Source organism: Pipistrellus kuhlii, unplaced genomic scaffold (genome assembly GCF_014108245.1).
Source record: "Pipistrellus kuhlii isolate mPipKuh1 unplaced genomic scaffold, mPipKuh1.p scaffold_m20_p_48, whole genome shotgun sequence".
In the NCBI taxonomy this organism is placed as follows: Eukaryota; Metazoa; Chordata; class Mammalia; order Chiroptera; family Vespertilionidae; genus Pipistrellus; species Pipistrellus kuhlii.
This window is the reverse complement of record NW_023425549.1, coordinates 182,468-206,915: the sequence shown is the minus strand read 5'-3', so window position 1 is coordinate 206,915 and position 24,448 is coordinate 182,468. Positions and strand designations below refer to the sequence as shown.

The 24,448-nt window shown below is 59.0% G+C and overlaps 3 protein-coding genes across 11 annotated transcripts; 1 reads left to right on the top strand and 2 right to left on the bottom strand.

The window, feature by feature from the left end:
• Positions 1 to 1,767: 1,767 nt before the first annotated feature.
• On the bottom strand, positions 1,768 to 10,001 carry ZNF668 (zinc finger protein 668). Of its 3 annotated transcripts, none has more exons than XM_036413053.2 (3): positions 9,865 to 10,001; positions 4,330 to 4,995; positions 1,768 to 3,785 (listed from the first exon to the last, which is right to left on the bottom strand). In XM_036413053.2, exons 2-3 carry the CDS (start codon positions 4,974 to 4,976, stop codon positions 2,585 to 2,587), a joined length of 1,848 nt encoding a protein of 615 aa, XP_036268946.1. In that variant the 5' UTR covers positions 4,977 to 4,995; positions 9,865 to 10,001; the 3' UTR covers positions 1,768 to 2,584. The 3 variants fall into 3 exon arrangements, with proteins under 3 accessions (XP_036268946.1, XP_045428497.1, XP_045428496.1); XM_045572541.1 differs by lacking the exon at positions 9,865 to 10,001 and adding an exon at positions 9,434 to 9,631; XM_045572540.1 differs by lacking the exon at positions 9,865 to 10,001 and adding an exon at positions 5,156 to 6,203.
• On the top strand, positions 9,658 to 19,194 carry ZNF646 (zinc finger protein 646). 5 transcript variants are annotated; one of them, XM_036413050.2, is made up of 3 exons: positions 9,658 to 9,795; positions 12,044 to 17,398; positions 18,610 to 19,194. In XM_036413050.2, the coding sequence occupies exons 2-3, from the start codon at positions 12,124 to 12,126 to the stop codon at positions 18,720 to 18,722; spliced, it is 5,388 nt and encodes a 1,795-aa protein (XP_036268943.2). In that variant the 5' UTR covers positions 9,658 to 9,795; positions 12,044 to 12,123; the 3' UTR covers positions 18,723 to 19,194. The 5 variants fall into 5 exon arrangements, with proteins under 5 accessions (XP_036268943.2, XP_045428493.1, XP_045428494.1 ...); XM_045572537.1 differs by lacking the exon at positions 9,658 to 9,795 and adding an exon at positions 10,377 to 10,869; XM_045572538.1 differs by lacking the exon at positions 9,658 to 9,795 and adding an exon at positions 10,377 to 10,986.
• A 136-nt stretch (positions 19,195 to 19,330) lies between these two features.
• Positions 19,331 to 24,038, bottom strand: PRSS53 (serine protease 53). Of its 3 annotated transcripts, none has more exons than XM_045572542.1 (11): positions 23,898 to 24,036; positions 23,046 to 23,066; positions 22,783 to 22,945; positions 22,220 to 22,485; positions 21,916 to 22,109; positions 21,545 to 21,764; positions 20,686 to 20,836; positions 20,367 to 20,611; positions 20,138 to 20,283; positions 19,756 to 19,978; positions 19,331 to 19,495 (listed from the first exon to the last, which is right to left on the bottom strand). In XM_045572542.1, the coding sequence occupies exons 1-11, from the start codon at positions 23,953 to 23,955 to the stop codon at positions 19,476 to 19,478; spliced, it is 1,707 nt and encodes a 568-aa protein (XP_045428498.1). In that variant the 5' UTR covers positions 23,956 to 24,036; the 3' UTR covers positions 19,331 to 19,475. The 3 variants fall into 3 exon arrangements, with proteins under 3 accessions (XP_045428498.1, XP_036268948.2, XP_045428499.1); XM_036413055.2 differs by having other exon boundaries at positions 21,916 to 22,070; XM_045572543.1 differs by lacking the exon at positions 19,756 to 19,978 and having other exon boundaries at positions 23,898 to 24,038.
• Positions 24,039 to 24,448: the final 410 nt, after the last annotated feature.

Here is a 24,448-nt window from a genome sequence, read left to right as displayed (position 1 = left end):
GTAGTAACCAAAGTCACCCTGTTCCAACCCCATTTAGTTTGTTTCTTCTTGACCCCTTCTTTCAGACTCTGGCCCCAGAACAGGCAGGAGATCTGGGGTCAGTGCTTGTCTTGCTTTGGATGTGGATGGGCAGTGAGTGCCCTTGGTCAAACTAGTACCCTCTTCCTGCAGTCATGACACCTTGGCCCCTGCTGTTGCTACATGCCCCCTTCTTAGGCTATGAAGAACAGGAATGAGGTCCTAGTTGGTTTGGCTCAATGGCTAGAGCATCAGCCTGTGGACTGAAGGGTCCCGGATTTGATTCGTCAAGGGCACATGCCCAGTGTAGGAGGCTGATCAATGATTCTTTCTGCATCATGAAGAACAGGAATGAGGGCCTTTCCCAAAGCTTGGGCATGGCAATGCTGTCTGTCCCCTGACATCAAGGGATTGCCCACTACTTCTATTCCTGGTGCTACCTGGCATGCCAGTCCTAGGCTGGAGCCAGCTGCTGACTGGCACGTGGGCCTGGAGTTAGACTGCACACATTTCCTGAAGTTGCCAACTCGGTGGCCCAAGTCTAGAAATGACAAAAGCATGGAAGAGGACCTGTTTTGGTTTACAAATGGGGAAAGCCTTAGTGGCTGAAATTTATAGTCCAAAATCAGGTAAGTATCCTTCTAGAAATATTCTATAGAAACAAGCACTTATGTGTAATTTGGCCCATACTAACCATGCTCCTTTGCACTTTTCATTTGACATATTTTTTGATATTGTTAAAAACAGATCGATGTCTCATTTTTTAAACAGCTGCACAATGTGGTTACAGTGGCTGGCCTTAGTCCTTTGCTAATGGACATTTAAGGCGTTACCAGTATCACAAGTTCTGTTGTATTAAACATTACCCTCAATTTTGCTACTTAAGTGGACAAAGAAATTTAAGGTGTAAGTTCTTTAGGTATACTTGCCGAGCCAAAGGGAATATCCATTTAACTTTTTTAGAAATGTAATCAAATCATCTTCCCAACAGGCTGTACCAAGTTACACTAAAAGTGAAGCCTCATTTTTACTCATTTTGGTCTTTGAAAAATTGCTTAGAAAGATGTGTAACCTTTCAGCGTATAGATATAACTGTAAAGCCATTAACAGCCTATCTTTCACCACCAATTTGAATAATCATTTTTATCACAAACTGAATTCCCAGAAATAGTTAGGGCTGTTTCTGAACCCTCTCCCCGACTCCACTAATTTATTCTTGTGCCAATACTGTTTTTACTCCTGTGCTTTGGTGTTTGACTATCTAGTATGTAAACACTTTACCTCTACCATTTTTAAAAAATGTACTGCATATGAACTTTGGATTTTCAAGTTTTGTTAAAAACCCTTTTTGAATAGCAATGAATTTAAGCATTAAGCTGGGTAGAATCCAACATCATTTTTTTTTTTAATCCTCACCCAAAGATATCTTTATATATATATTATTTTTTTCTTTTTGAGAGAGTGGAGAGAGGGAAAGACAGAGAGAAATATCAATGTGAGAGAAACACGGGGCCTGAGTCAGAAAGGAGCCTACAACCGAAGTCTGTGCCCTTAACCAGAACCGAACGAAGGACCCTTTGGTCCACAGGCTGATGCTCTATCCACTGAGCCAAACTGGCCAAGGCCAACATCTTTTTCTTTTTTTAATATATTTCATTAATGTTTTTACAGAGAGGGAGAGAGATAGAGAGCTAGAAACATCCATCAGCTGCCTCCTGCACCCCCCCCCCCCCCTGGGAATGTGCCTGAAACCAAGGCACACGCCCCTGACCCAAATCAAACCTGGGACCCTTCAGTCCACAGGCCGACGCTCTACCCATTGAGCCAAACCGGTTTCTGCAGGCCAACATCTTTTAATGTTCTCCCATGTAGGTACATGGTGTATGCCTAACTCCTTCCGGAGAGAGCATTTTCTTCCTATAGGTTTTGCATGCTACTTTGTAGTTTATGGGAATTGTAACTGTGAAGGGGCCCCTTCTTTTTCAAGTATATCTTCCAATTTGTTACTGCAGTGCATAAGGAATATACTAATTGTGGGCTTCAGTTTATTCTCTGTAAAAAGGATAGAAGGAAAACTACGCAGTAAAAGGTTTCCATGGTTACATAAGTATGGGATAAACAGAGCTAAATAGAGTTGGTCATTGCAGGACTTATGAATGACTTTAACACACTTTTAATCAAGAACCCCCAAGAAAGGCACAGGGAATTTCCTGCACTTGCTTGACCATGAACCCTTTGTCACAGGCATTCTAAAACACTTTAGACCCTCTAGTTTCTAATCTGCCAGCCTAGGAATCTGCAGTGAACCCTGTCTAATGCCCAAACTCCCTCCCGAACCCCCAACTAGAACACAGGAGCCAACCTGGGGTCCAAGGGAATGCTTTACTGTTCCTCACAGCCCGTCACCAGCAGGTGCGCCTCCGCCGGCCCCGGGCTCTTTGCCCGGAAGGTGAGCTGCTGCTTGGGGGACAGGGGCCTGGCGTCTGGAGAGTGAGCTGGGCAAAGGGCGGCGCAGGAGGCACCCCATGGGCCGAACCCCGGGGAGTTCGGAGGAAGGGCCACGGGCTCAGGCCGGCCCCTCCTCAGGCATTCCCAGCAGAGCCACCAGTGGCTCGAGAGGCGCGGGGGTGTCCATGGGCACCGGGTGGGTGCGCTCGTGCTTGCGCAGGTCGCTGGCGCTCAAGAAGGCCTTGGGGCAGTGGGGGCAGGCGTAGGGGCGCACCGAGCTGTGCGTGCGGCTGTGCTTGCGCAGCCCGGCCCGGTCTGAAAAGCTCTTGCCACACTGGGTGCAGGGGAAGGGCCGGAGCTCCGGGTGTGAGCGCTCGTGCCTGCGCAGCAGAGTCAGCGTGGAGAACGTCTCCTTGCACTCCCGGCACACGAACTGCGGAGGCTTCTCGTCCGCCTCCTCGCCCGTCCCCGCCAGGGGACCAGGCGCCTCCCCGACCCCGGCATCCTGGCACTCCACATGCTCCACCGTCATGCCCACCACCTGCCACTGGGTGGCCATCACGCCGCCCGATTCCGGGGGCAGCCCCAGCAGCCCGGCCGGAGGGTCCCCCAGCGCTGGCCCTGCCGCGGGGGCCGCCGAGCCCTCGCCAGCCACGCTGACGGGCAGCGCCAGGCCCACCACCAGCTCCTGCTGCGGGGCGGCGCCCGGGGCCTCGCTGCTCCGGTGCGTCCGTTCGTGCTTCCGCAGGCTGGAGGACACCACGAAGGACTTGCCGCAGGCGCTGCAGTGGAAGGGGCGCTCGCCCGAGTGCACGCGGCTGTGCTTGGTGAGGCTGGCCCTCTCGGCGAAGGACCGCCCGCACTCCTCGCAGTGGAAGGGCCGCTGGCCCGAGTGCACCAGCGCGTGGCGCTTCAGGTCCCAGGAGGCCACGAAGGTCTTGTCGCACTGCGGGCACTTGAAGGGCCGGTCGCCGGTGTGCACCCGCCGGTGCATGGCCAGGTCGGCGGGCTGCCGGAAGTCCTTGCCGCACTTCTCGCAGCGGTAGGGCTTCACGCCCTCGTGTGCCCGCTGGTGGCGCCGGAAGCTGGAGGGGTCGGAGAACATGCGGCCGCAGCGCGGGCACAGGAAGGGCTTCTCGCCCGAGTGGGTGCGCTCGTGGCTCTGGTAGGAGCTGAGCTGCGTGAAGCCCTTGCCGCAGGCGGGGCAGCGATAGGGCTTCTGCGCGGCGTGGATGCGCTGGTGGCAGGTGAGCGAGGACGATCGGGAGAAGCTTTTCCCGCACTCGGAGCAGAGGAAGGGGCGCTCCCCCGTGTGGGACCTGTGGGAGTTGGGGAAGCGGATGAAGGTGGCAGGCCGGGCGCCTGACCCTTCGCCGTCTGCACGGTGAACGTAGGAGGCCCTCCGGTCCTGGGGAGCTTGGCCCAACCCCCTAAGATCCAGAGCTGTACCCCGGAGTAAGAAACCTTCAGTTCGCGTATCTAGATTCCAGAAAACACCCCTCTCTGCCCTCCAGAGACCTAGGCTTTCCAGGCCCCATGCACCCATCCTGGTCTCTAGCAGCGACCCAACTTCAAGCCCGGCCCCTTTCCTGATGTCCGAGAACCCAGGCCTATCAGACCCCCCTGCCTCCTCCAGACCCCATCCCAGATCAGCCTGCCCCCCATGTCCTGTCCACCCACCCACCAACCCAACCGACCCGGGAGCACTAGCCCCACCCCCTGCCCAACACTGCCCACAGCTCCACCCACTCACCTTCCCACCGCTCATTCTGCTCCCAGACCCAGGCCCAGGCCACTCTGGCCCAGGGCAGCCCCGCTGTCCCGCCACCACCCAGCCCGCTCCCCCAGCGCCGCAGGCCTCACCGCTCGTGGTTGCGCAGGTCCTTGAGCTCGGCGTAGGCCTTGCCGCAGCGCTCGCAGCCGTAGGGCCGCAGGCCGGCGTGCGTGCGCCGGTGCTTGCGGAACACCGAGGGGTCGGCGAAGCTCTTGCCGCAGTCGGCGCAGGCGTAGGGCCGCTCGCCCGTGTGCCCGCGCTGGTGGATCTTGAGCTTGGAGAGCGCGCCGTAGGCCTTGGGGCAGTGCGGGCAGCGGAAGGGCAGCTCGCCGGCGTGCGAGGCCAGGTGCACGCGCAGGCACACGGGCTGCATGAAGCGGCGGCCGCACTCGGGGCACGGGAAGGGCTTCTCGCCCGTGTGGCTGCGCCCGTGGCTGCGCAGCTCCGGCGCCGTCTTGTAGGCCTTGGGGCACAGCGGGCACGCGTACGGCCGGGGCTTGGCGGCTGCCCCCGCCGCCTTGTCCCCGCCGGCGTCCTCCGCTGCGGACTCCGCCTCTGGCTTCAGCCTCGCCTCTGCCGCCTCCTCCGCGCCGTCCGCGGGCCCGTGGGTGGCGGCGTGGCGGGCCGCCCGGGGCGCGTTTGGAAACGTCTTAGCGCAGGACAGGCACTTGTAGCGGCGGCCCGAGCGCTTGTAGCCGGGGCCCGGGGCCCGGGCCTCCACCGACTCCACCTCCATGGCCTCGACGGGCAGAGCTCTGTGAGAGAAGCCAAGTCAGACAGAAGCCACAGCCCTCTGCCACTCTCCAAGGCCTCTCCCGGCACCAAAGCCCCGTGGGGCCTCAGTGGGAACCCAACTTATCTGCACTTTCCCCCCGGAGAGCCACATCCTTCCTTCCCAACATCCCTGGCTCTGACCTGCCCGTTTCCTCTCGGGTCTGCTCACTGAGGAGAGAAGTCGGACTGGTGACTTCAGGACGACTAGGGGAGGAGGCTGGCTTCATCCCCATGTCTGCCTGCGCTTCATTCCCGGCCCGAGTTTTCCCAGAACACCCTGGTTCCATCCTTCCCACCATCCTTCTTCAGCTCGGCATCCACGGCCTGTGCCAGGACGCAGGTCCTAGGCAAGGCTGCAGACACAGCTGTGGTCTCCAAGTGCCCAGGGAAGGCAGAGGGAGGCCCCAGAGCGGGCGAAGCCAGTGGGCTCGCTGTGGTGACTGGGATCTGTCTGGAAGTGACAGGCCCAGCGTATGCATTTTGTTTCTCCACTCTGGCTGGTTAGCTTTCAGAACCCCGGCCTCGCACGGCTCTAAGGGACTCCACCCCAGACAGGAATCCTGGCCACCCCGGCCCTGGAATCGCTGTGGCTCCCGCTCCCCTGGCTCTGGTCACAGGAAGCTGTCACTCTCTAGGCAGCGTGAACCAGCGCTAGCGGTTAGAAGCCTCTGAGCCATAATGGATGTATCTGATCTGGCTCCTGGGCTCCCACTCCAGCCGAGGACCCTTCATTCTCAGTTTTCCCATCTGTGAACCAGAAACCGGAGGGCTGGGCGGCATCAGAGCCAGATGCCGTCCGCACAGCTGTTCCTGTGGCTCAGGCTGGCGGGAATAGGATTAGCAGCTGCATTAGCCCTAACACCAGCTCATCCTCCCGGGGGATAAGGGAGAGGATTAGGGCAGATCCACTTAAGGAGTGCTCGGCAGAGCTGCTGGGGCGGCCCGGGTGGGTGACGACCTGCAGTGGGAAAGGGAGCCTGAAGAGCCCAGGAGCTGGGCTGGGAGGTAGGGGGCCGGTTCTTCCTCTGCTCCTTTCTAAGCCTGTTCCCCTATCTGTTCACCTCAGGGCTTGGTGGCTTCTAAGTGATGGTCCAGGGAGGGCACTGGAGCCCCCAGAGGGAGCGGCAATGACTGCATCTTTAGAGCCAGCGCCCTGGAGGCCCCCACCCCATACACAATCCAGTGGACACAGGCGGCCGGCGTCTCCGCCCTAAAGCACTAGGCGCCGCTCCATGGCTTCCTCCACGCCAGGCAAGCTCCCAGGTCCTTCCTGCTGCTGCCAGCCCCGTCAGCCCTCCCTGTGAGCCCTTCACCCAGGAAGCTCCTGCGACTCCGCTTTGGTTTTGGCCCCAATCCCACCCAACGCTGTCCACCAGCACCTTGTTGTTGTTTTACTTTTCCCACTAAATTCTGGGGTTGGAAAGTGAGCTAAAGGGCTTGAGAACCAACTTTCCAGGGGATCTCTCCGTATCTCCGGATGAGGCACTCACTCCCTCCTTTCCAGGCCATCTCTGGACAGCCCGACGGATCAAGTTTCTCTTTAATTAAAAAAATGATAGCTCACATTTACAAAGCACTTGCTAAATAATAGGCAGTAACCGAAGCTCTTTACATGTTTTAACTCACTTAAACTTCCTGCCCACACCATGAGGAAAGTACTATTATTATTATTATTATTATTATTATTTTTGGAAAGTACTATTATTATTCCCTTTTCACAGGTAAGAGAACCGAGGCCCAGAGAAACAATACGGCCTGTGCTTAACAACTAGCCCACGGCCACGCCTAGTAACTCGCAGCTGGGAGGTGAGCCTAGCTGTTTAACTTGCCTGAGTTGTCGGGTCCTTTCCCGGTTACCTAGGCTCTCAGTCTTGTCTGCCACGTGGGCCCACCCCACGGACCGGACTCTGAGCTCAGGCTGCACCTCTGCCTTCTCCCATCCTTGCAGAACCGCCCTGAGACCAGAGCCGGAATCCTGTATGTCCGCTCCCCTCTCTGAGGGCTGGACCCCGGATTTTTAGCTCTGGGCCTATCTTCCTGTCGGTGAACCAGAAACCAGAGAGCTGGGTGGGTAAATCCGCCTAAGGCACGTCCCAGGGGACAAGCTGGGGAGCACCAGGTTGGTCCCAGCAGGCGCCCAGCTCCATGAAGAGCGAGGGCCAGGCGAGGCCTCTGTCTAAAATCCTCGCTTCAGCTCAGTGAGGCCTCTTCCCCTACCGCTCCCTGCAGTGGTGTCTCCCCGACAGGTGTGGGAACCCCTGGCCGAGAATGCCCATCCAGGGAGGTGGGGCAGGACAGAAATCTTCACCGTGAACACACTTTCTGGGTCATTCCAGTTAACACGCAACATTTAGGAACCGAAGACCAATCCTTGGGTCTTCACAGCTTCTAGAGAAAGGCGTCTTCCCCTTGTTTCCAGATGTGTATGAAGCCCCACGAGGGAGAAACTTGCCAAGAACACACAGCTAGGCAAGGAGCCCTGACTCAAACCCAAGTCCTTAGGCCTCTGGGCTGGGCTCGCTCTCTGGCTGTCTTCATTTCCTTAAGGCTTATTAGCCAAATCGTAAGGCTTTCCACTGTCCCCAGGACAAAGGCCAGTATCTCTGTCGTGGCCAGCGAGGCCTTGAACCATGTAACTCCTGCCTACCTCAACGTCCATTCCTCTTCCGGTCTCACTAAGCTCCACCCGCACAGGCTCCTCTCTTTTCCTCAGAGAGCCAGATTCCTCAGGGCCTTGGCACACAGTCCCCTCTGCCAGAACCGCTGCCCCAAGGCTCTTTGTGGAACATCTCTTTGGTTTTATTGGGTCTCGGGTCCCTGTCACTTTCTCAGAGGGCTTTCCAGACCATCTTTCTTAAAGCTATCGGCGCCCCTGCTACTCACTCTGTCCTCCCCCCCTTTCATCTCCTTTGTGGTGCTCACACGGATAGCGTTCCTTCTTGCAAGCTCAGCCCCGGCCAGGTATCATTCTCAGAATTCTATGTGTACCACTCAAGCTGTCTCACAGCTGCCTAGAAGTTGGTTACAGACTGGACATGTGCATGCCTGCAAGCCAGGAAGAGTCCCCTCCAGGAACTGGCCAGCACCTTGATCTTGGACTTCCCAGCCTCCAGGATGGTGAGAAACAAATTCCTGTTGCTTAAGCCCCCAGCCTGTTTTTTTGCTCTGGCAGTCTGAATAGGCTAAGCTAGACAGTGATGCCCCCCACATCACAGACACGGGCACTGAGGCACATGGAAATGAAGTAGTGATAGTCACAGCCAGTATTCAAAGCTAGAAGGCCTGCCTCCCAAACTTTGCTCTCTGTCCCCTGATTATTACTTTGATAGCACTTACACATTTTATGGCTTAGTTGTTAATTCTCTGTCTCCAGCACAAGAATCTAGGCTGGCAAAGAGCCGGGAACCTTCCTTATTCTGTACCCACTACACCTAGAACGGTGACGAGTGCCCCAGAACAAACGGAAAGAATCAACCTCTGAGACACAAATCAGACCCAGGCCTCTAGCCTCTGCCTTCCCCACAGCAGGCATGTGTGAGACTGGCCATCAACAACTACTAATTAATGTCTCTGCGTCCGTGTTCCCGAGTCCAAACAGCATCACGCCTCTTTCCCGCACTGGCTTCACTGCTGAAGTGAGGAAGGCTTGTCTGGCTTCACTGCTGGCTTAGGAGAGGGATGAGGTCCTGCTACCTGAAGGGGGTGCAGAGACTTAATTCCTGGGGAGTCTAGGCGAGGACCCTGGGAGCTGGGGTGAGACGAGAAAGGAGCCGCATTTTATAGTCTCTGCACCTTAGTCTCCCATGTCTAAGCAAATAGTCACCCACAGGCCTCACACCCTCGGTGAGATGGCAGACGTGTAAGTATGAACAGTGCGTGCAGAGGAGAAAATTAATGATCTCCTAGGCCTCCAATCTGGTCAGTTCACAACCGAACCCCAACCCACTTTCCCAGCCTCAGCTCAGGGTGTTTGCCCCTCCTTACAGCAACCTAAGCTCCAGCCACAATTCTCAAACCTTCCACCTGACTGCACCTCCACCCGCATTGCCCTCTGCCTCGGTTTTCCTTCTCTCATGGGAAAACTCTTCTGCATCCTTCCAATCAATACCGGTGCCCCACTGCCCTCAGGAACAGGCGGTGGAAGTAGGGGCGCCCCGGCACTAGGCCCCCGTTTTCTTGAGGGAGGCGGGAGTTTGAAGGGCGTTAGGCCTAGCAGATCCGCTGAGGAGCCGAGAGCTGCAGAAACGCTGCGCTTCTCGCCCCTGCAACCGCCTAGGGGTCTGCTCGGGCCAGGGCCCTGAGCGGCCTCGTCTAGGAATGAGCCCCGGGAAGCGTGGCCTTGGAGAACGTGGCCCGGGGTGACAAAGGATGACAGAATGAACAAATGAATGGGACCGAGAGCCGGGGCCGGACAAAGACCTGCAAAATGGCGTTCTCTAGGACCGCGGGCGGGGTGGCCAGGACCTCGGCCAGGGAGGGGGCCGCGGGCGCCGCGGCTCTCGCTAGGCGGGCTGAGCGCCAGGGACAAAAGCCCGCAACGTGGCGGGCTCTAGGACCCCCGGGCCCGCGCCGCGCGAGGCGGGCGGCCGCGCCGGCGGAGCCCGGGCGTCCGCAGCAGCCGGCCCGCGAGGACAGCCGGCCCGCGAGGACAGCCGGCGGGTTCTAGGACCCGCTGGGCCCGCAGCGCGCCCGCGCCCTCCCGGGGCCGCACTCCTCCCGCCCCGCCCGCGCCGCTCGCGCCGGGCCAACCCCATCCGCCCTCAGCACCCACAGGGAAACAGGTCCGTTCGGATTTTATCCGCGCTGGGGACGCCTGGGGGTCCCCGCGGCTTCCCGCCGACGTTTCCTACCTGACGGACTTGGGCTGGCTCCGTGGCGTCAGCTACAGCTCCGCTCACCAGCGGAGCCCAGACGCTGCAGGGAGGAGCCGGCGCTAGGACCCAGCGGAGCGGGGGTGGGGGGGACGGAGAGGCGGGACCGGCGGGCGGAAGTGGAAGGGAGCTTCACCGACAGGGAAGACCACAGAGTTTATCGAGGGTGGCAGAGGAATAAGTCGCAGGGGGGGCTCTGTGGGGGTTAAAGACAGGGGATGCCGGACAGGCTTACTATGTACACCGGGACCCTGCCAGACCACCAACAACTATAAGCTGGGAGGACAGATAGGCCATGTTCAAGCTTGTAGTGCCCAAGTCCTCATATTCTACATTTCCCTTCACAGCGAGGAGTGCATAAAGCTCCCTCCATCTGTCTTGGGTTTTTCAGGGAGCCCCTCGCAAAGTGTCACCAAAGTACTGAGGTTATGTCTGCAGAACCCTTTTCCCTCATCCACGTTCAGCCAAAATGGACCGGACCCACGCTCGCTGCTCCTGCCGGAAGTGTGGCGGAGGTTACAGAAACGACCGGCGCTTTGACCTGTGTGGGCGGAGCCTGAGGAGCATTTCGGCTATTTTGGCTTAGCACCGGAAGTGTGTCTGCGCAGACTGGGTGCTCGGAGGCGGGTCAGGAAGTGTTCTCCAGGGGGAGGTTTCGCGGGGAAGCTTTTGCGGCTAGAACACTTCCTGTTTCCTAGTAACAATAGGAAGTGTCCGCGGAGCCGGGGGTGCTCCCGGCTCGTGTCAGCTGCGCCCTTTTTACCTCCTTCCTTCTCCCCCTTCTCCTTTCCCTCTCCCCCTCCCCGCCCACCCCTGGGATCCCTGGCGGAGTGTGCGTGTGTGGGAGCGCGAGAGCCCCCCACAGCCACCCCTGGGGGCGCACGCTGCAGTTAGGGTGAGGGTCCCAGTGCGCAGGCGCGCTCCCGTTCGCGGTCCCCAACGGACGCACCCGCGGCGGGAACGAGAAGGGGCCGCCCGTGTGAGGTAGGGGTCTTAAGAGGAAACCGGCCGAGAAGATCAGTGAGGCGAGAGGACACGTCTGGTCAGGAGATCAAACGGCCAAGAAAGGGGATTCACTCTTGAGCGAAGGGGCTTTGAGAAGTGAGAGTTCGGGGCGCAGATTCAGTGAGGGGGTTTAGTCGGGGATAGTTGTACCGGGGTCCAATGGAAGTAGAGAATCCGTCGGAAAGCCAAGGTGATGTAGAAGGCACGGGCTCCTGCTATGGAGCGTGCAAGAGCCTTGGAAAGAAGGTTGCCTGAATCTGTGGGTTTGCTCGTGTGTATACTGGGACAACAGGCATTGCCGTGTGTTGGGATTAAGAGACACAATGAATATTCTTTATTTAGCACAGTGTTTGGTATGCGGTAATGCTCAATTAGCATGCATTGCTGTCATCAGTATTATGAGAGGAGGTAGAAGAAAAGCAGAAGGGCACCAGCGAGGCTGTAGTGAGGAGGTGTCAGAAAGAAGAAGGTAGAGAGGGTGAAGAACAACCAGAAATGGGGTGGAATTTTCATGATGGGAGATTGTGTTCAGGGGAAGTAGGTGAAAGAAGTGGCCAAGAAAGTCTTTTAGGAAGAAGACGTGACCATGAGAGGAATAGGGGATGTGGGGGACAAGCCAGCCCCTTCTCTGAAGGGCAACCCTAACTACATCTCTCAGGGCCTCATCATCAGTCACCTGGACAGACTGCTTTTTCAGTGCCTCCGGGCTACTCTGCTTAGCTGAGGGGTAAGGACTGGACCTCTCTTATTCAGAGCCCTAGAAAAGGTTCAGGTTTCCTTTTAAGATGTCACAGGAGATACGTTGTTTGTTTCAGAATTATAGAGAGAAGGTTAGGGGCAGTAAGACTTTTTGGATTTGGTCTGAAGAGCAGGTTAATAGGTCTCCGATCAGAAGGCAGTCACGTCCCTCTAGACTTTCCTTCCCTATACCTCTAGGGGTGAGCTAGGCCCAGGGAAGCTCCCATACCTGAGGAGCTTGTGTACAGAGTTGCCTTAAGTGATGGTGCTTCCAGATTAGATCCAGTGGAAAGCAGGGCCCTCAGCATTGCTGCTTGGGGAGCCACTCTGTGACCTCTGGTAAACTTGTTGCTCATACAGCCAAGAGATAAAGATAATTCAGGCCTTCCTTCTGACCACTGCCCTCTCTTCCTAGGCTTTGGGCACCACGAGAAGAAGATGCCTCTACCACCTGCCTGCTCTTCCTGAACCTCCAGGTTTCTGCCACACTGCCCCATGGAGGATGTGCCCACCTCACTCAGCTGCTGTGACTGTCAGCACCTCTTTTCTAGTGTCCTGGAACTGTCAAAGCACCGTGAACTGCTCCATCCATCCTCCAACCAGGACAGTGAGGAGGCTGATAGCACCCCTCAGCCCTACCGCTGTCAGCAGTGTGGGCAGGGCTACCGTCACCCCGGAAGCTTGGTCAACCACCACTGTACCCATGAAACTGGCCTCTTCCCCTGCACCACCTGTGGCAAGGACTTCATCAATCCCATGGCCCTCAAGAGCCACGTGAGGACTCATGCTCTTGAGGGAAGCCCCAAGGAGGCCACTCCACGCCTCCAGAGGGAGACGGTGTCTACTGACTCTTGGGGCCAGAGGTTTGGCCATGGGGAAAGCTGGGGGAATCAGAGACAACATGCCGAAGAGACACCTGGCCATGACTCTGGGCCTGACCCCAGGGCAGCTCTGGACACCTGGGAAGATCCACCCATCAGACAAAGAGAAGACTGGGAAAGCCAGCCAAACCCTGAGGAGGGTGCAGAGGGCTGGGGATCCATCACCAGCTCGGGCAGAGCCCCACTGCTCTCCACTCCAGCCAGCAGCCTCCTGAGCAATTTGGAACAGTATTTGGCTGAATCCGTGGTGAATTTCACAGGCGGTCAGGAGCCCACCCAGTCCTCTCCTGCTGAGGAGGAGCGGCGGTACAAGTGTAGTCAATGCGGCAAGACTTACAAGCATGCAGGGAGCCTCACCAACCACCGCCAGAGCCACACCGTGGGCATCTACCCTTGTACCATTTGCTTCAAGGAGTTCTCTAACCTCATGGCTCTGAAGAACCACTCCCGACTCCATGCCCAATACCGGCCTCACCAGTGTCCCCGCTGTCCCCGTGCCTTTCGGCTCCCCCAAGAGCTGCTGGAACACCAGCAATCTCATGAGGGAGAAAGACAGAAGCAGCTGTGGGAAGAGAAAGGGATGACCACCACCAATGGGCACACAGACGAGAGCAGCTGGGATCAGCTCCCCAGTACACCGATGCTGAATGGCTCTGGGGAGCTGGAGGACAGTGGGCCGGAGGAGTACCGGCCTTTCCGCTGTGGGGACTGTGGCCGTACTTACCGCCACGCTGGGAGCCTTATCAACCATCGCAAGAGCCACCAGACGGGTGTCTATCCTTGCTCCATCTGCTCCAAGCAGCTGTACAACGCAGCTGCTCTCAAAAACCACGTGCGGGCTCATCACAGGCCCCGGCAAGGAGCTGCAGAGGATGGGCAGCCATCCAAGCTGCCACCTCCTTTGCCTCTGACGGAGACCACCCACAAAGAACGAGAGGTTCCTGCCACCCCCCCGGACCACCGCCCCTATAAGTGCAATGAATGTGGCCGGGCTTACCGCCACCGGGGGAGCTTAGTGAACCACCGCCACAGCCATCAGACGGGAGAGTACCAGTGCTCGCTCTGTCCCCGCAAGTACCCCAACCTCATGGCCCTGCGCAACCACGTGCGGGTCCATTGCAAGTCTGCTCGTCGCAGCACAGGCCCAGGGGCTGAAGGTCCCCCCAGCCACCGCAAGGCGGAGTCTGACTCAGCGGGATCAAAGGCAGCCCCGTGTACAGATCAGGAGCCTGGGTGCAAACATGAAGAGGCGGCCCCTGAGGTCCCCCCAGCAGTAGATATGACAGCACCGCAGACACACATGTGTGGGACGCTCTTTGAAGATCCTGAGAGCCTTGAGCGTCACAGCCGGACCCAGGGAGAAGGGGGGAATGGCAAGACCGAGGCCAGGGTGTCGCCTCCTCGGGCATTTGCCTGCCGAGACTGTGGAAAGAGCTATCGCCACTCAGGCAGCCTTATCAACCACAGGCAGACCCACCAGACGGGGGACTTCAGCTGCGGCGCCTGCACCAAACACTTCCACACCATGGCTGCCATGAAGAACCATTTACGACGCCACAGTCGGCGGCGGAGCAGGCGGCACTGGAGGCGGACTGGCAGCGCTGGGGGTGGGGGAGAAGCCCAGCTCCCTTCAGGTGGGAACTGGGCCCAGGACTTGGGAGAAGACAATGAGGGCCTGGACTGTCCCCAGGGCCCTTCAGAGGAAAGTCCTGGTGGAGCCGAAAGCAACTTGGCAAGTGCTGGGGGCTCTTCGCAGGCCCATGCTGAAAGAGACAGAAGTGGGCCTGGAAGGGATGAGGCCTGTTTCCAGGGTGATGGAGACAGCAGAGGTCCTGAGGAAGGACTAGAAAGGAAGGAAGCCTGCTTTCTTGACAACTTGGAAATGCCAGGTGAGGAGGAAAGCAACGGGACGCGCTTCTGCGATGACCTCCCTGGGGCGAACGAAGACCAGAAACCGGCCCCCGGCCAGCCCAGCTCTCCCCACTCTGTGGAAGCTGTCACTGGCTGGCAGGCTGAGGTCTCCCACACATGTTCTGACTGTGGGCACTCGTTCCCCCATGCCGCTGACCTGCTGAGCCACAGGCCCTGCCACCCACCAGACATCTATCAGTGCTCCCTCTGCCCGAAGGAGTTTGACTCTCTGCCTGCCCTGCGCAGCCACTTCCAGAACCACAGGCCCGGGGAGGCGGCCCCGGCACAGCCTTTCCTCTGCTGCCTCTGCGGCATGATCTTCCCTGGGCGGGCTGGCTACAGGCTTCACCGGCGCCAGGCTCATGGCTCCTCTGGCATGACTGAGGGCTCGGAGGGGGAGGGGGAAGATGAAGCAGCCACAGCGGCAGCCTCCACCCATAGTACCCCACTTCAGCTCTCGGAAACAGAGCTGTTGAACCAGCTGCAGCGGGAGGTGGAGGCACTGGATGGAGCCGGTTATGGGCACATCTGTGGCTGCTGTGGTCAAACCTATGATGACCTGGGGAGCCTGGAGCGTCACCACCAAAGTCAGAGTTCTGGGAACACCACAGACAAGGCTCCCAACCACGTGGGAGAGTCAGATGACACCTCGGAAGCTGTTGCAGATGGCGTCTTTGAGGGCACAGGGGCTTCTCTCCCTGCAGACGGTGGAGACACAGAGTCTGGAGAGGGAGTGGGTATCCCGGCTGCAGGCAGCCTCTGCGTGCAGGGTGGGGAAAGCTCTCAGGAGGATCAGCCCCGCCCCTTCCGCTGCAATCAGTGTGGCAAAACCTATCGCCATGGGGGCAGCTTAGTGAACCATCGCAAGATCCACCAGACTGGAGACTACACCTGCCCCGTCTGCTCCCGCTGCTACCCCAACCTGGCTGCCTACCGCAATCACCTGCGGAACCACCCTCGCTGCAAAGGCTCCGAACCCCAGGTGGGGCCCGTCCCCGAGGCCGGAAGCAGCAGTGAGCCCCAGAATGTGGCCGAGGAGGGGCTGGAGCAGGCAGAAGTGGAGACGCTCCAAGAGGAATTTAAGATAGAGCCCCCAGAGGAGGTGGCGAGGGTGAAAGAAGAGACATGGAAGGAGACCACTCTGAAGGGGGAGGAGATGGAGCTGAGGTTCGAGACCGTGGAGAAGGGCTGCCAGACCGAGGCCAGTTCCGAGCGGCCCTTCAGCTGCGAGATATGTGGCCGGTCGTACAAGCACGCCGGCAGCCTCATCAATCACCGGCAGAGCCACCAGACCGGCCACTTTGGCTGCCAGGCCTGCTCCAAAGGCTTCTCAAACCTCATGTCCCTCAAGAACCACCGGCGCATCCATGCAGATCCCCGGCGTTTCCGCTGCGGGGACTGTGGGAAGGCGTTCCGCCTGCGGAAACAGCTGGCTAACCACCAGCGCATCCACCTCGAGCGGGGTGGGGGTGGGGGCACCCGAAAACTGGCTCGGGAAGATTGGCCCTTCCGGTGTGGGCAGTGTGGGCGGAACTACCGCCACGCCAGCAGCCTCCTGAACCACCGGTGCAGCCCTGAGACGGGCCAGTACCGCTGTCCCACCTGTCCCAAGACCTACTCCAACCTCGTGGCCTTGAAGGACCACCAGAAGCTACACTCGGAGAGCCGGCGGCGGCGAGCAGGGCGGTCCCGGCGGGCAGCTGTCCGCTGCGCCCTCTGCGGCCAGGGCTTCCCCGGCCGGGGTTCGCTGGAGCGGCACTTGCGAGAGCACGAGGAGGCCAAGAGCGCTCAGGGCGGTCCTGCTGGCCCAGAGGGCGGCAGGGGGAACCTCGCTGGTGACGAGGGACTAGAGGACAGGTCTGGTGACACTGAGTCAGGTCCCCAGCGGCAGTTTGGAGCCGTGAGGCCAGGGGAGCAGAGTCATAGCCCCATCAGGTCAGCAGGTTCAGATGCCACAGGGCCAGTCTCCTGGCGCATGGGGCGAATAGATGGATGGCAAGGAGACGGGGGACCGGTGAATCATGATGGAGACTGGGTTCCTCAGGGTCATGTACTGACCGGGCCGGAAGACGAGTCAGCAGACAGTGTCCCCATAAGTTCCTGCCACCTTGGCAACAGCCAGCCCAATGGACCTAGTCATGTGGACAGCTGGGACAATAGAGACAGCACCCCTCCGCTCCAGCCAGAGAGCCACCCCTTTTCCTGCTGCCGTTGTGGTAAGACCTGCCAGTCGGAAGGCCCCTTGAACCGCCACACCCATGAGGCAGACTGCCACTACTGCCTGCTCTGCTCCAAGTTCTTGAATCCTGTGGCCACTGAGAGTCACAGCCACAACCACATACCTTCCCAGACCTTTGCCTGCCCCGACTGCGGCCAAACCTTTCAGTTCCAACATGAACTAGCCAGCCACCTGCAAACTCATGCCAAGGGCCTTAGTCAGGTACCGCCCCTGAGAGAGGCCGCCAGAGGCCCCAAAGCTGGGATTGTGGAGGATGAGGCAGATCTCGCTGGTCAAGGCAAAGCCCAGAAGGCCCCAACAGATGCCCCCAGGGCCCCCGGAGAGAGTGCTGAGAGAGCTAACGCAGGGCAGGGCGTCAAGGCCACAGTGGCTGGAGATGAGGAACGGCCCTTCCGCTGTGCCCAGTGTGGGCGTTCATACCGCCATGCTGGCAGCTTGTTGAATCACCAGAAGGCCCACACAACCGGACTCTATCCTTGCTCCCTCTGCCCCAAACTTCTGCCCAACCTGCTTTCCCTTAAGAACCATGGCAGGACCCACACGGACCCCAAACGCCACCGCTGCGGCATCTGTGGCAAGGCCTTCCGGACAGCTGCCCGGCTGGAGGGCCACGGGCGGGTCCATGCACCCCAGGAGGGGCCCTTCTCCTGCCCCCACTGTCCCCGCCACTTCCGCCGCCTCACCAGCTTTCTGCAGCACCAGCAGCAGCACCAGGAGGAACGGACAGTGGCCAGCTCTGGTACGGGGATATGAACGGGCAGAGGAGTGAAGGGTCCCACAGGAGGTGGGCATACAGTGGAGGGCAAAATCTGGCCCCTAGGAAGTGGGGAAGCAAGGAGTGAGAGGAAAGGGTCCTTGGGTTCCAAGAGGTGACCAGGAGCGTGGGTATGGAATGAGAAAGCTAGTTTGAAGATGCTGACCTTTGAGTGGCCTAGATCTGAACCCCTGGGTCAGGTAAACAGATAGCATGATGGGGTTGGATAAGGAGTGGGCTCCTCTGCTGTGCCTGAGCCAAAGAGGAGTCTGATTTGGGAGGGAAGGCAGCTGGGTACCATCTGGCTACTACATCTGGAAACCCTCCTGACCCAGCCAGTAATGACTCCCAGAGGAAAAGGTTATCTAGGTTCAGCTCTTTCCTGGAGTAGGCAGGGAGTCGGGGAATAAGGAATGGGTTGAGGGAGGCACCCCCAGACTGGACGTTGTGGCTTCTGTGCTGACTCGGCCAGAGAAGTTAGGCCAGTGAATGGCCCCCAGCTCCCTGCATCTGGTCTCTGCTCCCTCTCTGCTTTTCTTGCAAACTAGACCTTTGGTCCTTTCCTATCAGTGTTGCCTCATGCCTCTTCTCTTTATTCAACCCTTTTCTCTACCTGCTGTTACGTCCTGTTCAGGATCCAACCAAACCACCCTTTCTGCCTGCACACCCCCTACTGCCAGCACCCTAACTGGAAGCTGAGTCACAGGTGATGGTTTCTTTGAAGCCAGGCCCAGCTGTAGCAACAACAGTCATTAGCCCCTATCACCCTTCTCTATCGGGGAATCTCAGAGTCACCCACACCCAGCCGAGCTGGAAGATGAGGCTGGGACTGCCTATTCCCTCAGCAAGCGCGGGGCTTGCTCGTTGCACCTCTAGAGATCTCCCAGAGCCCATTCCATTTGGTGGCCACCAAGGAGGGTGGGTGTCCTGGGATGGCGGGCCCCTGACCAGAAATTGTCAGGGAAGGAGGGGATGGTGGCTGAGGTTCCCCTAAGAGCTGATGAGATGGCGTTCAAGATAAAAGATGTCTTGTAACCTTTAGGGAATGAGTGAGGAGCCAGTTAGCCAAGTCTGGAAACTCATTGGGAGTCTGAGGCTGTAGGGCTCTCCTCCAGGTTCCCCGGGCCATGGGCAGGGCTGGGGAGGGGAGTGCCAGCTGTGTGGAGTGTGCCCCTCAGTAACTTCTCTCTCCCCAGGAGCGTCAGAGGCACCAGCAGCGGGCCTGTCATTGCCCCCTCCACCCACCCCCACGACCCCACTTCTGGACCCTTCACCCCAGTGGCCTGCAGAGCTCAGCTTCTCCCTCTGAGCCTCACTCTCCAAAGATCACTACAGGGCAAGAGTGCAGGTTGCAGGGCAAGGTTTGGCCTCCATGTTCTACTCAGGAGTAGTTTGGGCACCCCCATCTCTTCTCCTCTCCCCTGCGAAGAAGACCCAGCTCTGGCTTCTTTCCCGAGAGGGGTGAGGTGCTCCTCTGTCCCTGTCCTTGAAGGGCCTCCCCTCGCCTCTGTCACCATGCAGTTCACTCTGATCGTCCTACAAGAAACCTGTGGCGGGTCTGCGGGGCGGCCACCCTCACCAACCAGACCCACCTCCAGGGAGGCAGGTTCAGAGAGCCGGGGATAGGAATGTCTTCTATGGAGGGGGGGGTGGGGGAGGGCTTTTGCTACAATTTGTAACTTATTTTCTAAAGTCTATTTTGTAACAATTTATTTAAGTTTAAAAAAAGGAAAAATGCATCACCATCCCCCCTTCCCCCCAAAAAAGAAAATTTTCCAAGTCTGTGGCTGGTGTGATTCTGTGAGGGGATGAAGAAGAGGGAAAACGGACACCTGCGTCGGAGAGCAGAGCTGAGCGTGGGGAGCATCTACAGGTGACATCTCCCAGTCATGCAGGGGGGACGGGGCAGCTGCCAATCCAGGCAGGCTCCTTCCCAGAGCCCACTGGGCTTTTGGGCCTGCCCAGCGCCTGGAACTGTGTGTGTGTGTGTGTGGCGGGAGGAAGGGGGGGTAAGGGGGGAAGCAGAGGCAGTGATGTGTGTGCAGCATCTCAGAGCCACCTGTCAGCAGTCGGCTGGTTGGCCTGTGGGAGAGGAAGAGGTGGGTGGAGGCTTCACATCTCCTGGAGGAGGAGGAGGGAGGTGCTGACAGCCCCTGGGATGGAGGAGGAACAGGTTCAAGAGATTGAGAGGCCTGTGCCAAGCCCACGATGACAGACAATCTGATCCAGATGGTCTGTCCTGCTCCACCCACTCAGGCCTCTAGAGGTGACTCAGAGCAGATCTTTCTAGACAGAGAGGGGTCGAGAGGGGAGAGGCAGCAGGAGGCCCCAGGGCCACGTACTCATGTTGGCCGGGCAGCTTTCGGGCTCGGGTTCGGGCTCGGGCTTGGGCTCCTCGGCGAAGTAGACCTGCCAGTCCAAACTGCTGACCCAGCTCTCGTAGGTGGGGAGCGCTGTGAAGGCTGCAGGCCGAGCGGGGCCTCGGCAGGCATCTCCAAAGCTGTGCAGCCCAGCCAGGAACCATGTGCCCCTCACCTCGTGCACCAGTGGTGCCCCCGACAGGCCCTGCCAGGGTCAGGTGACACTGGGTGACTTCCTCTTACCCCTAAGCAGTTGTGAGGGGCAGAAGGGGTTAGGGTGCCAGTTGGCAGAAAGGCTGAACTTGAGGAGAGAGCAGGCCTTGTACTTGAGCTACAGGCTGAGGATGCCAGGGGTCGAGCTTACCTCACAGCGGGGCGGCTCACCCACAACACTGGTACACACCATCCCTGGCAGAATGGGGATGCCATCGCTCCCAAGGGCTCTATGCAGCCGACCGCAGGCCCTAGGCCCCAGGAGGGTGACGGGCACTGTCTGAGGGGAGCTGGTGCCTGTGGTGGGGGAGGGAAAGACCCGACTGCCCCAGTGGCCTCTAGGCTGGATGGGTAGCTGCTGGCGGCCCGGTCCTACATACCTGCTCCTTGGTGGGCCAGCCCCAAGACCCAGCCACGTTCCCCTTCAGGCAGGCGATGGTCCGCGTAGGGCAGGCAGAGGGGTCGCAGGCTGGGGCCTAATGTCACAGGTCGGGCCAGCAGCAGGAGGGCCACATCGTAGCCCCCCTCGGGGTGGGTGTAAGCCCCATGCAGGATGAGCTGCTTTAGGCTGTGCTCCTCTGGTCCGGCGGCCAGCCTTACGCTCCACTCCTCTGGGCTCTGCCGCCTGTGCAGAGACAGCACTGACAGCACTGGGCGGCGGGGTGGGCAGCGGGTACAGAGGGAGGGAGACAGGCTCACCCAATGAAGCAGTGGGCAGCCGTCAGCACCACTTCCTCCGACACCAGGGCTCCGCCACAGGCCAGCTTCCCCTGGTGCTTCAGCCGGGCATCCCAGGGCCATGCGGAGGGCGCCTCTGCCTGGGGGCCTTCTCCCCTCAAGGATCCGCAAGCTGCAACATGGATTCCCATCTGCCTTCTGGAAAAGTGCTCCCCACATACCGTCAAACCCTCATAACAACCTTTCAAGTAGAATTCTGTTACCCCTGTAACCAAAGTTCCCAAGAGGTGAAGTGACTTTCTAGCTCAGTAACTGCAGGGAAGTAGCAGATCGGATATTCCAAAACCAGGGCCTAAGCTTTTAACCAACGATTTGGCCTCAAGGGAGTGGCCTGCTAATGGTCCCTCAGCCCCACCTGTCTGCACCCTCCGGGCTTGGGCTGGCTCCAGAATTCTGGCTCACCAGGGCTTCTCTTACCATTAAGACATAGCTTCCTTCCCAGGAATTATTTTGCATGCAATTTGCCTGTTAATCATTTAAGCCAGAATTCTGAGAGGGAGCCCCGCCCTGTCCAATCTCACTGGGTCCTTGCTTGGAAACTTGCAGCAAGGCCCCAAACCTTCAGCTGGACCCCAGGCCCCTCTTCTTACCTAAACTCCAAACCCATAACGTTCTGAAACATCGCAGCCTAAAGGGGGCTGTTCCCATCCTAGGGACTCAGGGTGGCCCTTAAAAGCCCCGATTAGCATATGGCAGTTAGTGGATGCCCTGAACCAGTTCTCTATTGCGAGCTGAAATTTGTCTGTGGCTTCCACCTGCTGCCCAGGAGTCCTCACACAGGCCTGGCTGTGCCCACACCACACTCGGCCTCCGCGCATACCTACACAGCTGTCCGCGTCACTGATTGGCTGGGCCTCCGGGTTCTGGGCCAGGAAGGCTGCGCCCCCGGCGTGAGCCTGCAGCCAGGAGCTGTGGGCAGCCGTGTCCGTCAGCAGCACAGGAGTGTCTTCCTGGGCACAGCTGGATGTGAAGCTGATGATCCCAGCCTGAACCCAGTGTCCATCGGGCTCACGGCACAGCATGGGGCCCCCAGAATCTCCCTGAAGCAGGCAATGGGGCCAAGGACAGACACCTGAGCCCAGCCCTGGACAGACATCCTCTGCAGCCCTTCCACCCCTCCTTACAGATCCAGCACCCAGCCCAAAGCCAGGCCCCTCCCCTCTGCTTCCTCCCCTCGCATCCCCTTCAGACCTGGCAGGGCCCCTGCACCCCGGGCTGGGCACCCCCACACAGCATCCCGGGCCGGGCCGGGCTGGCCAGCAGCCGCTGGTGCAGCCTGTTGTAGAGACAGTTACACGTGGGGCGGCTGATTAGACGCAGGCGCAGGTTCCGTAGGGTCCTGGGAGCTGGAAGAAGGGGTTGGGGTTGGGGTTGGAGTCTGGGCTCTGTGGAGAGAGGTGGGTCAGAAGAGCAGAAGCAGACAGTTGGCAGCTGAGGTTGTGTGACCTTGGGCAAGTGGACTGCCTCTTTGGACTTCAGCCTGGGGTAGACTTACCGTCATTAATGTCCTGATCCCAGCCTGTGGCCCAGCAAGAGGCCCCAAAGGGGAAGCGATGGGCAGGTCCGGGCAGGCAGAGGGGTGTGTGGGCTGTGGGGTGAGCGAGCCGGAGCAGGGCCAGGTCTGAGCCCTGGCTGTAGTGGTTGTAGGCCCTGGGAAGCTGCAGAGACGTCACCCCGACCTCCTCAGCCCCAGGGCTCAGCCCCTCACGCTGCAGAGAGCCCAGAACAACGGACCAGGAGCTCAGCTCTGTCACTGCCGCTCTGGAGAGAGAGGACAAGGCCCAGGGGGCACAGCGCCCATGGAAGACAACAAGGTAGGCGAACGGACGAATACCATCTTGGCTTTAAGCAAGGTCTTTCCTTCTCCCAACCTGACTCTCTTTTTTAAGGCTTCCTCCATGAAGGCTGTTAAGAGCAATGTGCTAAGTACCTGGCACACAGCATAGTCTCGGTAAACGGTCCTTTGCTTTTCTAAGGGCAGGGATCAGCACTGTGAGTCTGGGGACACATCACCCACCCCCAAAGTCAGAAGCCCTGTGGACCCCAGCCACAACTCACTTTTCAAAGCAGTGGGCAGCAGTGAGGACCCAGTTGTCCGCCACCAGGGAGCCACTGCACACGTGGACCCCCTGCCTCCTCACGCTGGCCTGCCACGGCCACTCGCCAGGCCCTGTGTTGCCCTCCTGAGGGTCAGGGGGGCCAGGGCCACGCTGCCCACAGGCTGTGGACAGAGGTGGGTCAGGAGAGCAGGCCCATCCTGTCCTCACCCAAGGTCCATCCAGACCCAGGTAAGGCCCAAGCCCCCGGTCCCCAGGGCTTACCACGCTGAGCCGCTCGGAGACCTGGGAAGAGAGACACAGGTGAGACTCGGAGGCCTTACCTGCCTGGCCCAGCTTTGGTGGAGGGCACAGGCTGGGGGTAGGCCCTGGGCCCTTGCCTATGACTTGGTGGCCACCTCACCAGCCCCTCCCAGAAAGAAAATATTTATATGTGGCCGGGAACAGCTTTTATTGGAACCTACTCAGAGCATCTACTGAGCAATTAGCTCTCCTTCAGCTGAGCTCAGCACTCCAGCCTAAGCAACAGGGCCTGGGGTTCAGTTTGGGACCCGGCCAGCCCTCCACGCTTCAGCTCCCCAGCCCCTGCCCCCGCCACTGAGTCAGGAGGCAGCCTGTGTGTGTGGAGAGCATTAGCTTAATTGTGCCCTCAGCCACGGAGGCCGAGGAGGGATTAGAGGCTGCGTCATGTCCACCCATTTTGTCGACTCAGACTCCCCACCTTTCCAGAAACTGCCAGACTCAACCAAAGAGGCTCCGGTCCTGCCTCTTCCCATAATGGGCTCACACAGACACACCCACTGCACATCGGAGCCAGGAGGGGACAGGAGGAAAGGCTGGGGCTGAGGCTAAGGGGCTTTGCTGGGAGTATAGGGGCAGGCAGGGCACGGGGCACACACAGGCGCTGACAGCCCTGCAGACAGACTGCTCCAGCCCAAGAATATCACACCATTTGGACACACAGCCACACAGACGTCCCCACACACAGCCAGACACGGTGTATCACCGCAGGCGGACTGTCACCCACAGGCAGGCTTCACACACACCAAGCTGCAGGGCTGCTGGGGCAGAGCCCCCACACCCCCCTCCCCACCCACTCCAGCACAGATGGCTCACCCTCCATGAGGACCACGGCTCCCAGGATGAGCAGCCCTGGTCCCCAGCTCTGCTTCATGCTGCTCCGGGCTACTCTGCCGCCTGTGCTGCGGTTCGGAGAAGCACCCGGGTCTCGCTAGCTCCACCTCTGCTCCGCCCCGTTGGCTGGGAGACAGGTGTCACTGCTCTCCTGGGCTGGAAGGAAGCCAGGAGCTCCTGGTCCTGGGGCTGTGGCTGTGTGACCCTGGGCTGTTCGCCACCCCTCTCTGGGCCGTGGCCATGAACTCACACACTGAGTTCAAACGCCAGTTACCCCACTGACTACTTGAGTGACCTTGGACATTTAGCCGGTCTGTGCCTTGTCCGAAAAACGCAGAAAGTTTTCATTTAAAAACACTTAGGCCTGCCTAAACCGGTTTGGTTCAGTGGATGGAGCGTCAGCCTGAGGACTGAAAGGGTTCGATTCCGGTCAGGGGCATGTACCTTGGTTGCAGGCACATCCCCAGTGGGGATTGTGCAAGAGGCAGCTGATCGATGATTCTCTCTCATCAATGTTTCTAACTCTCTATCCC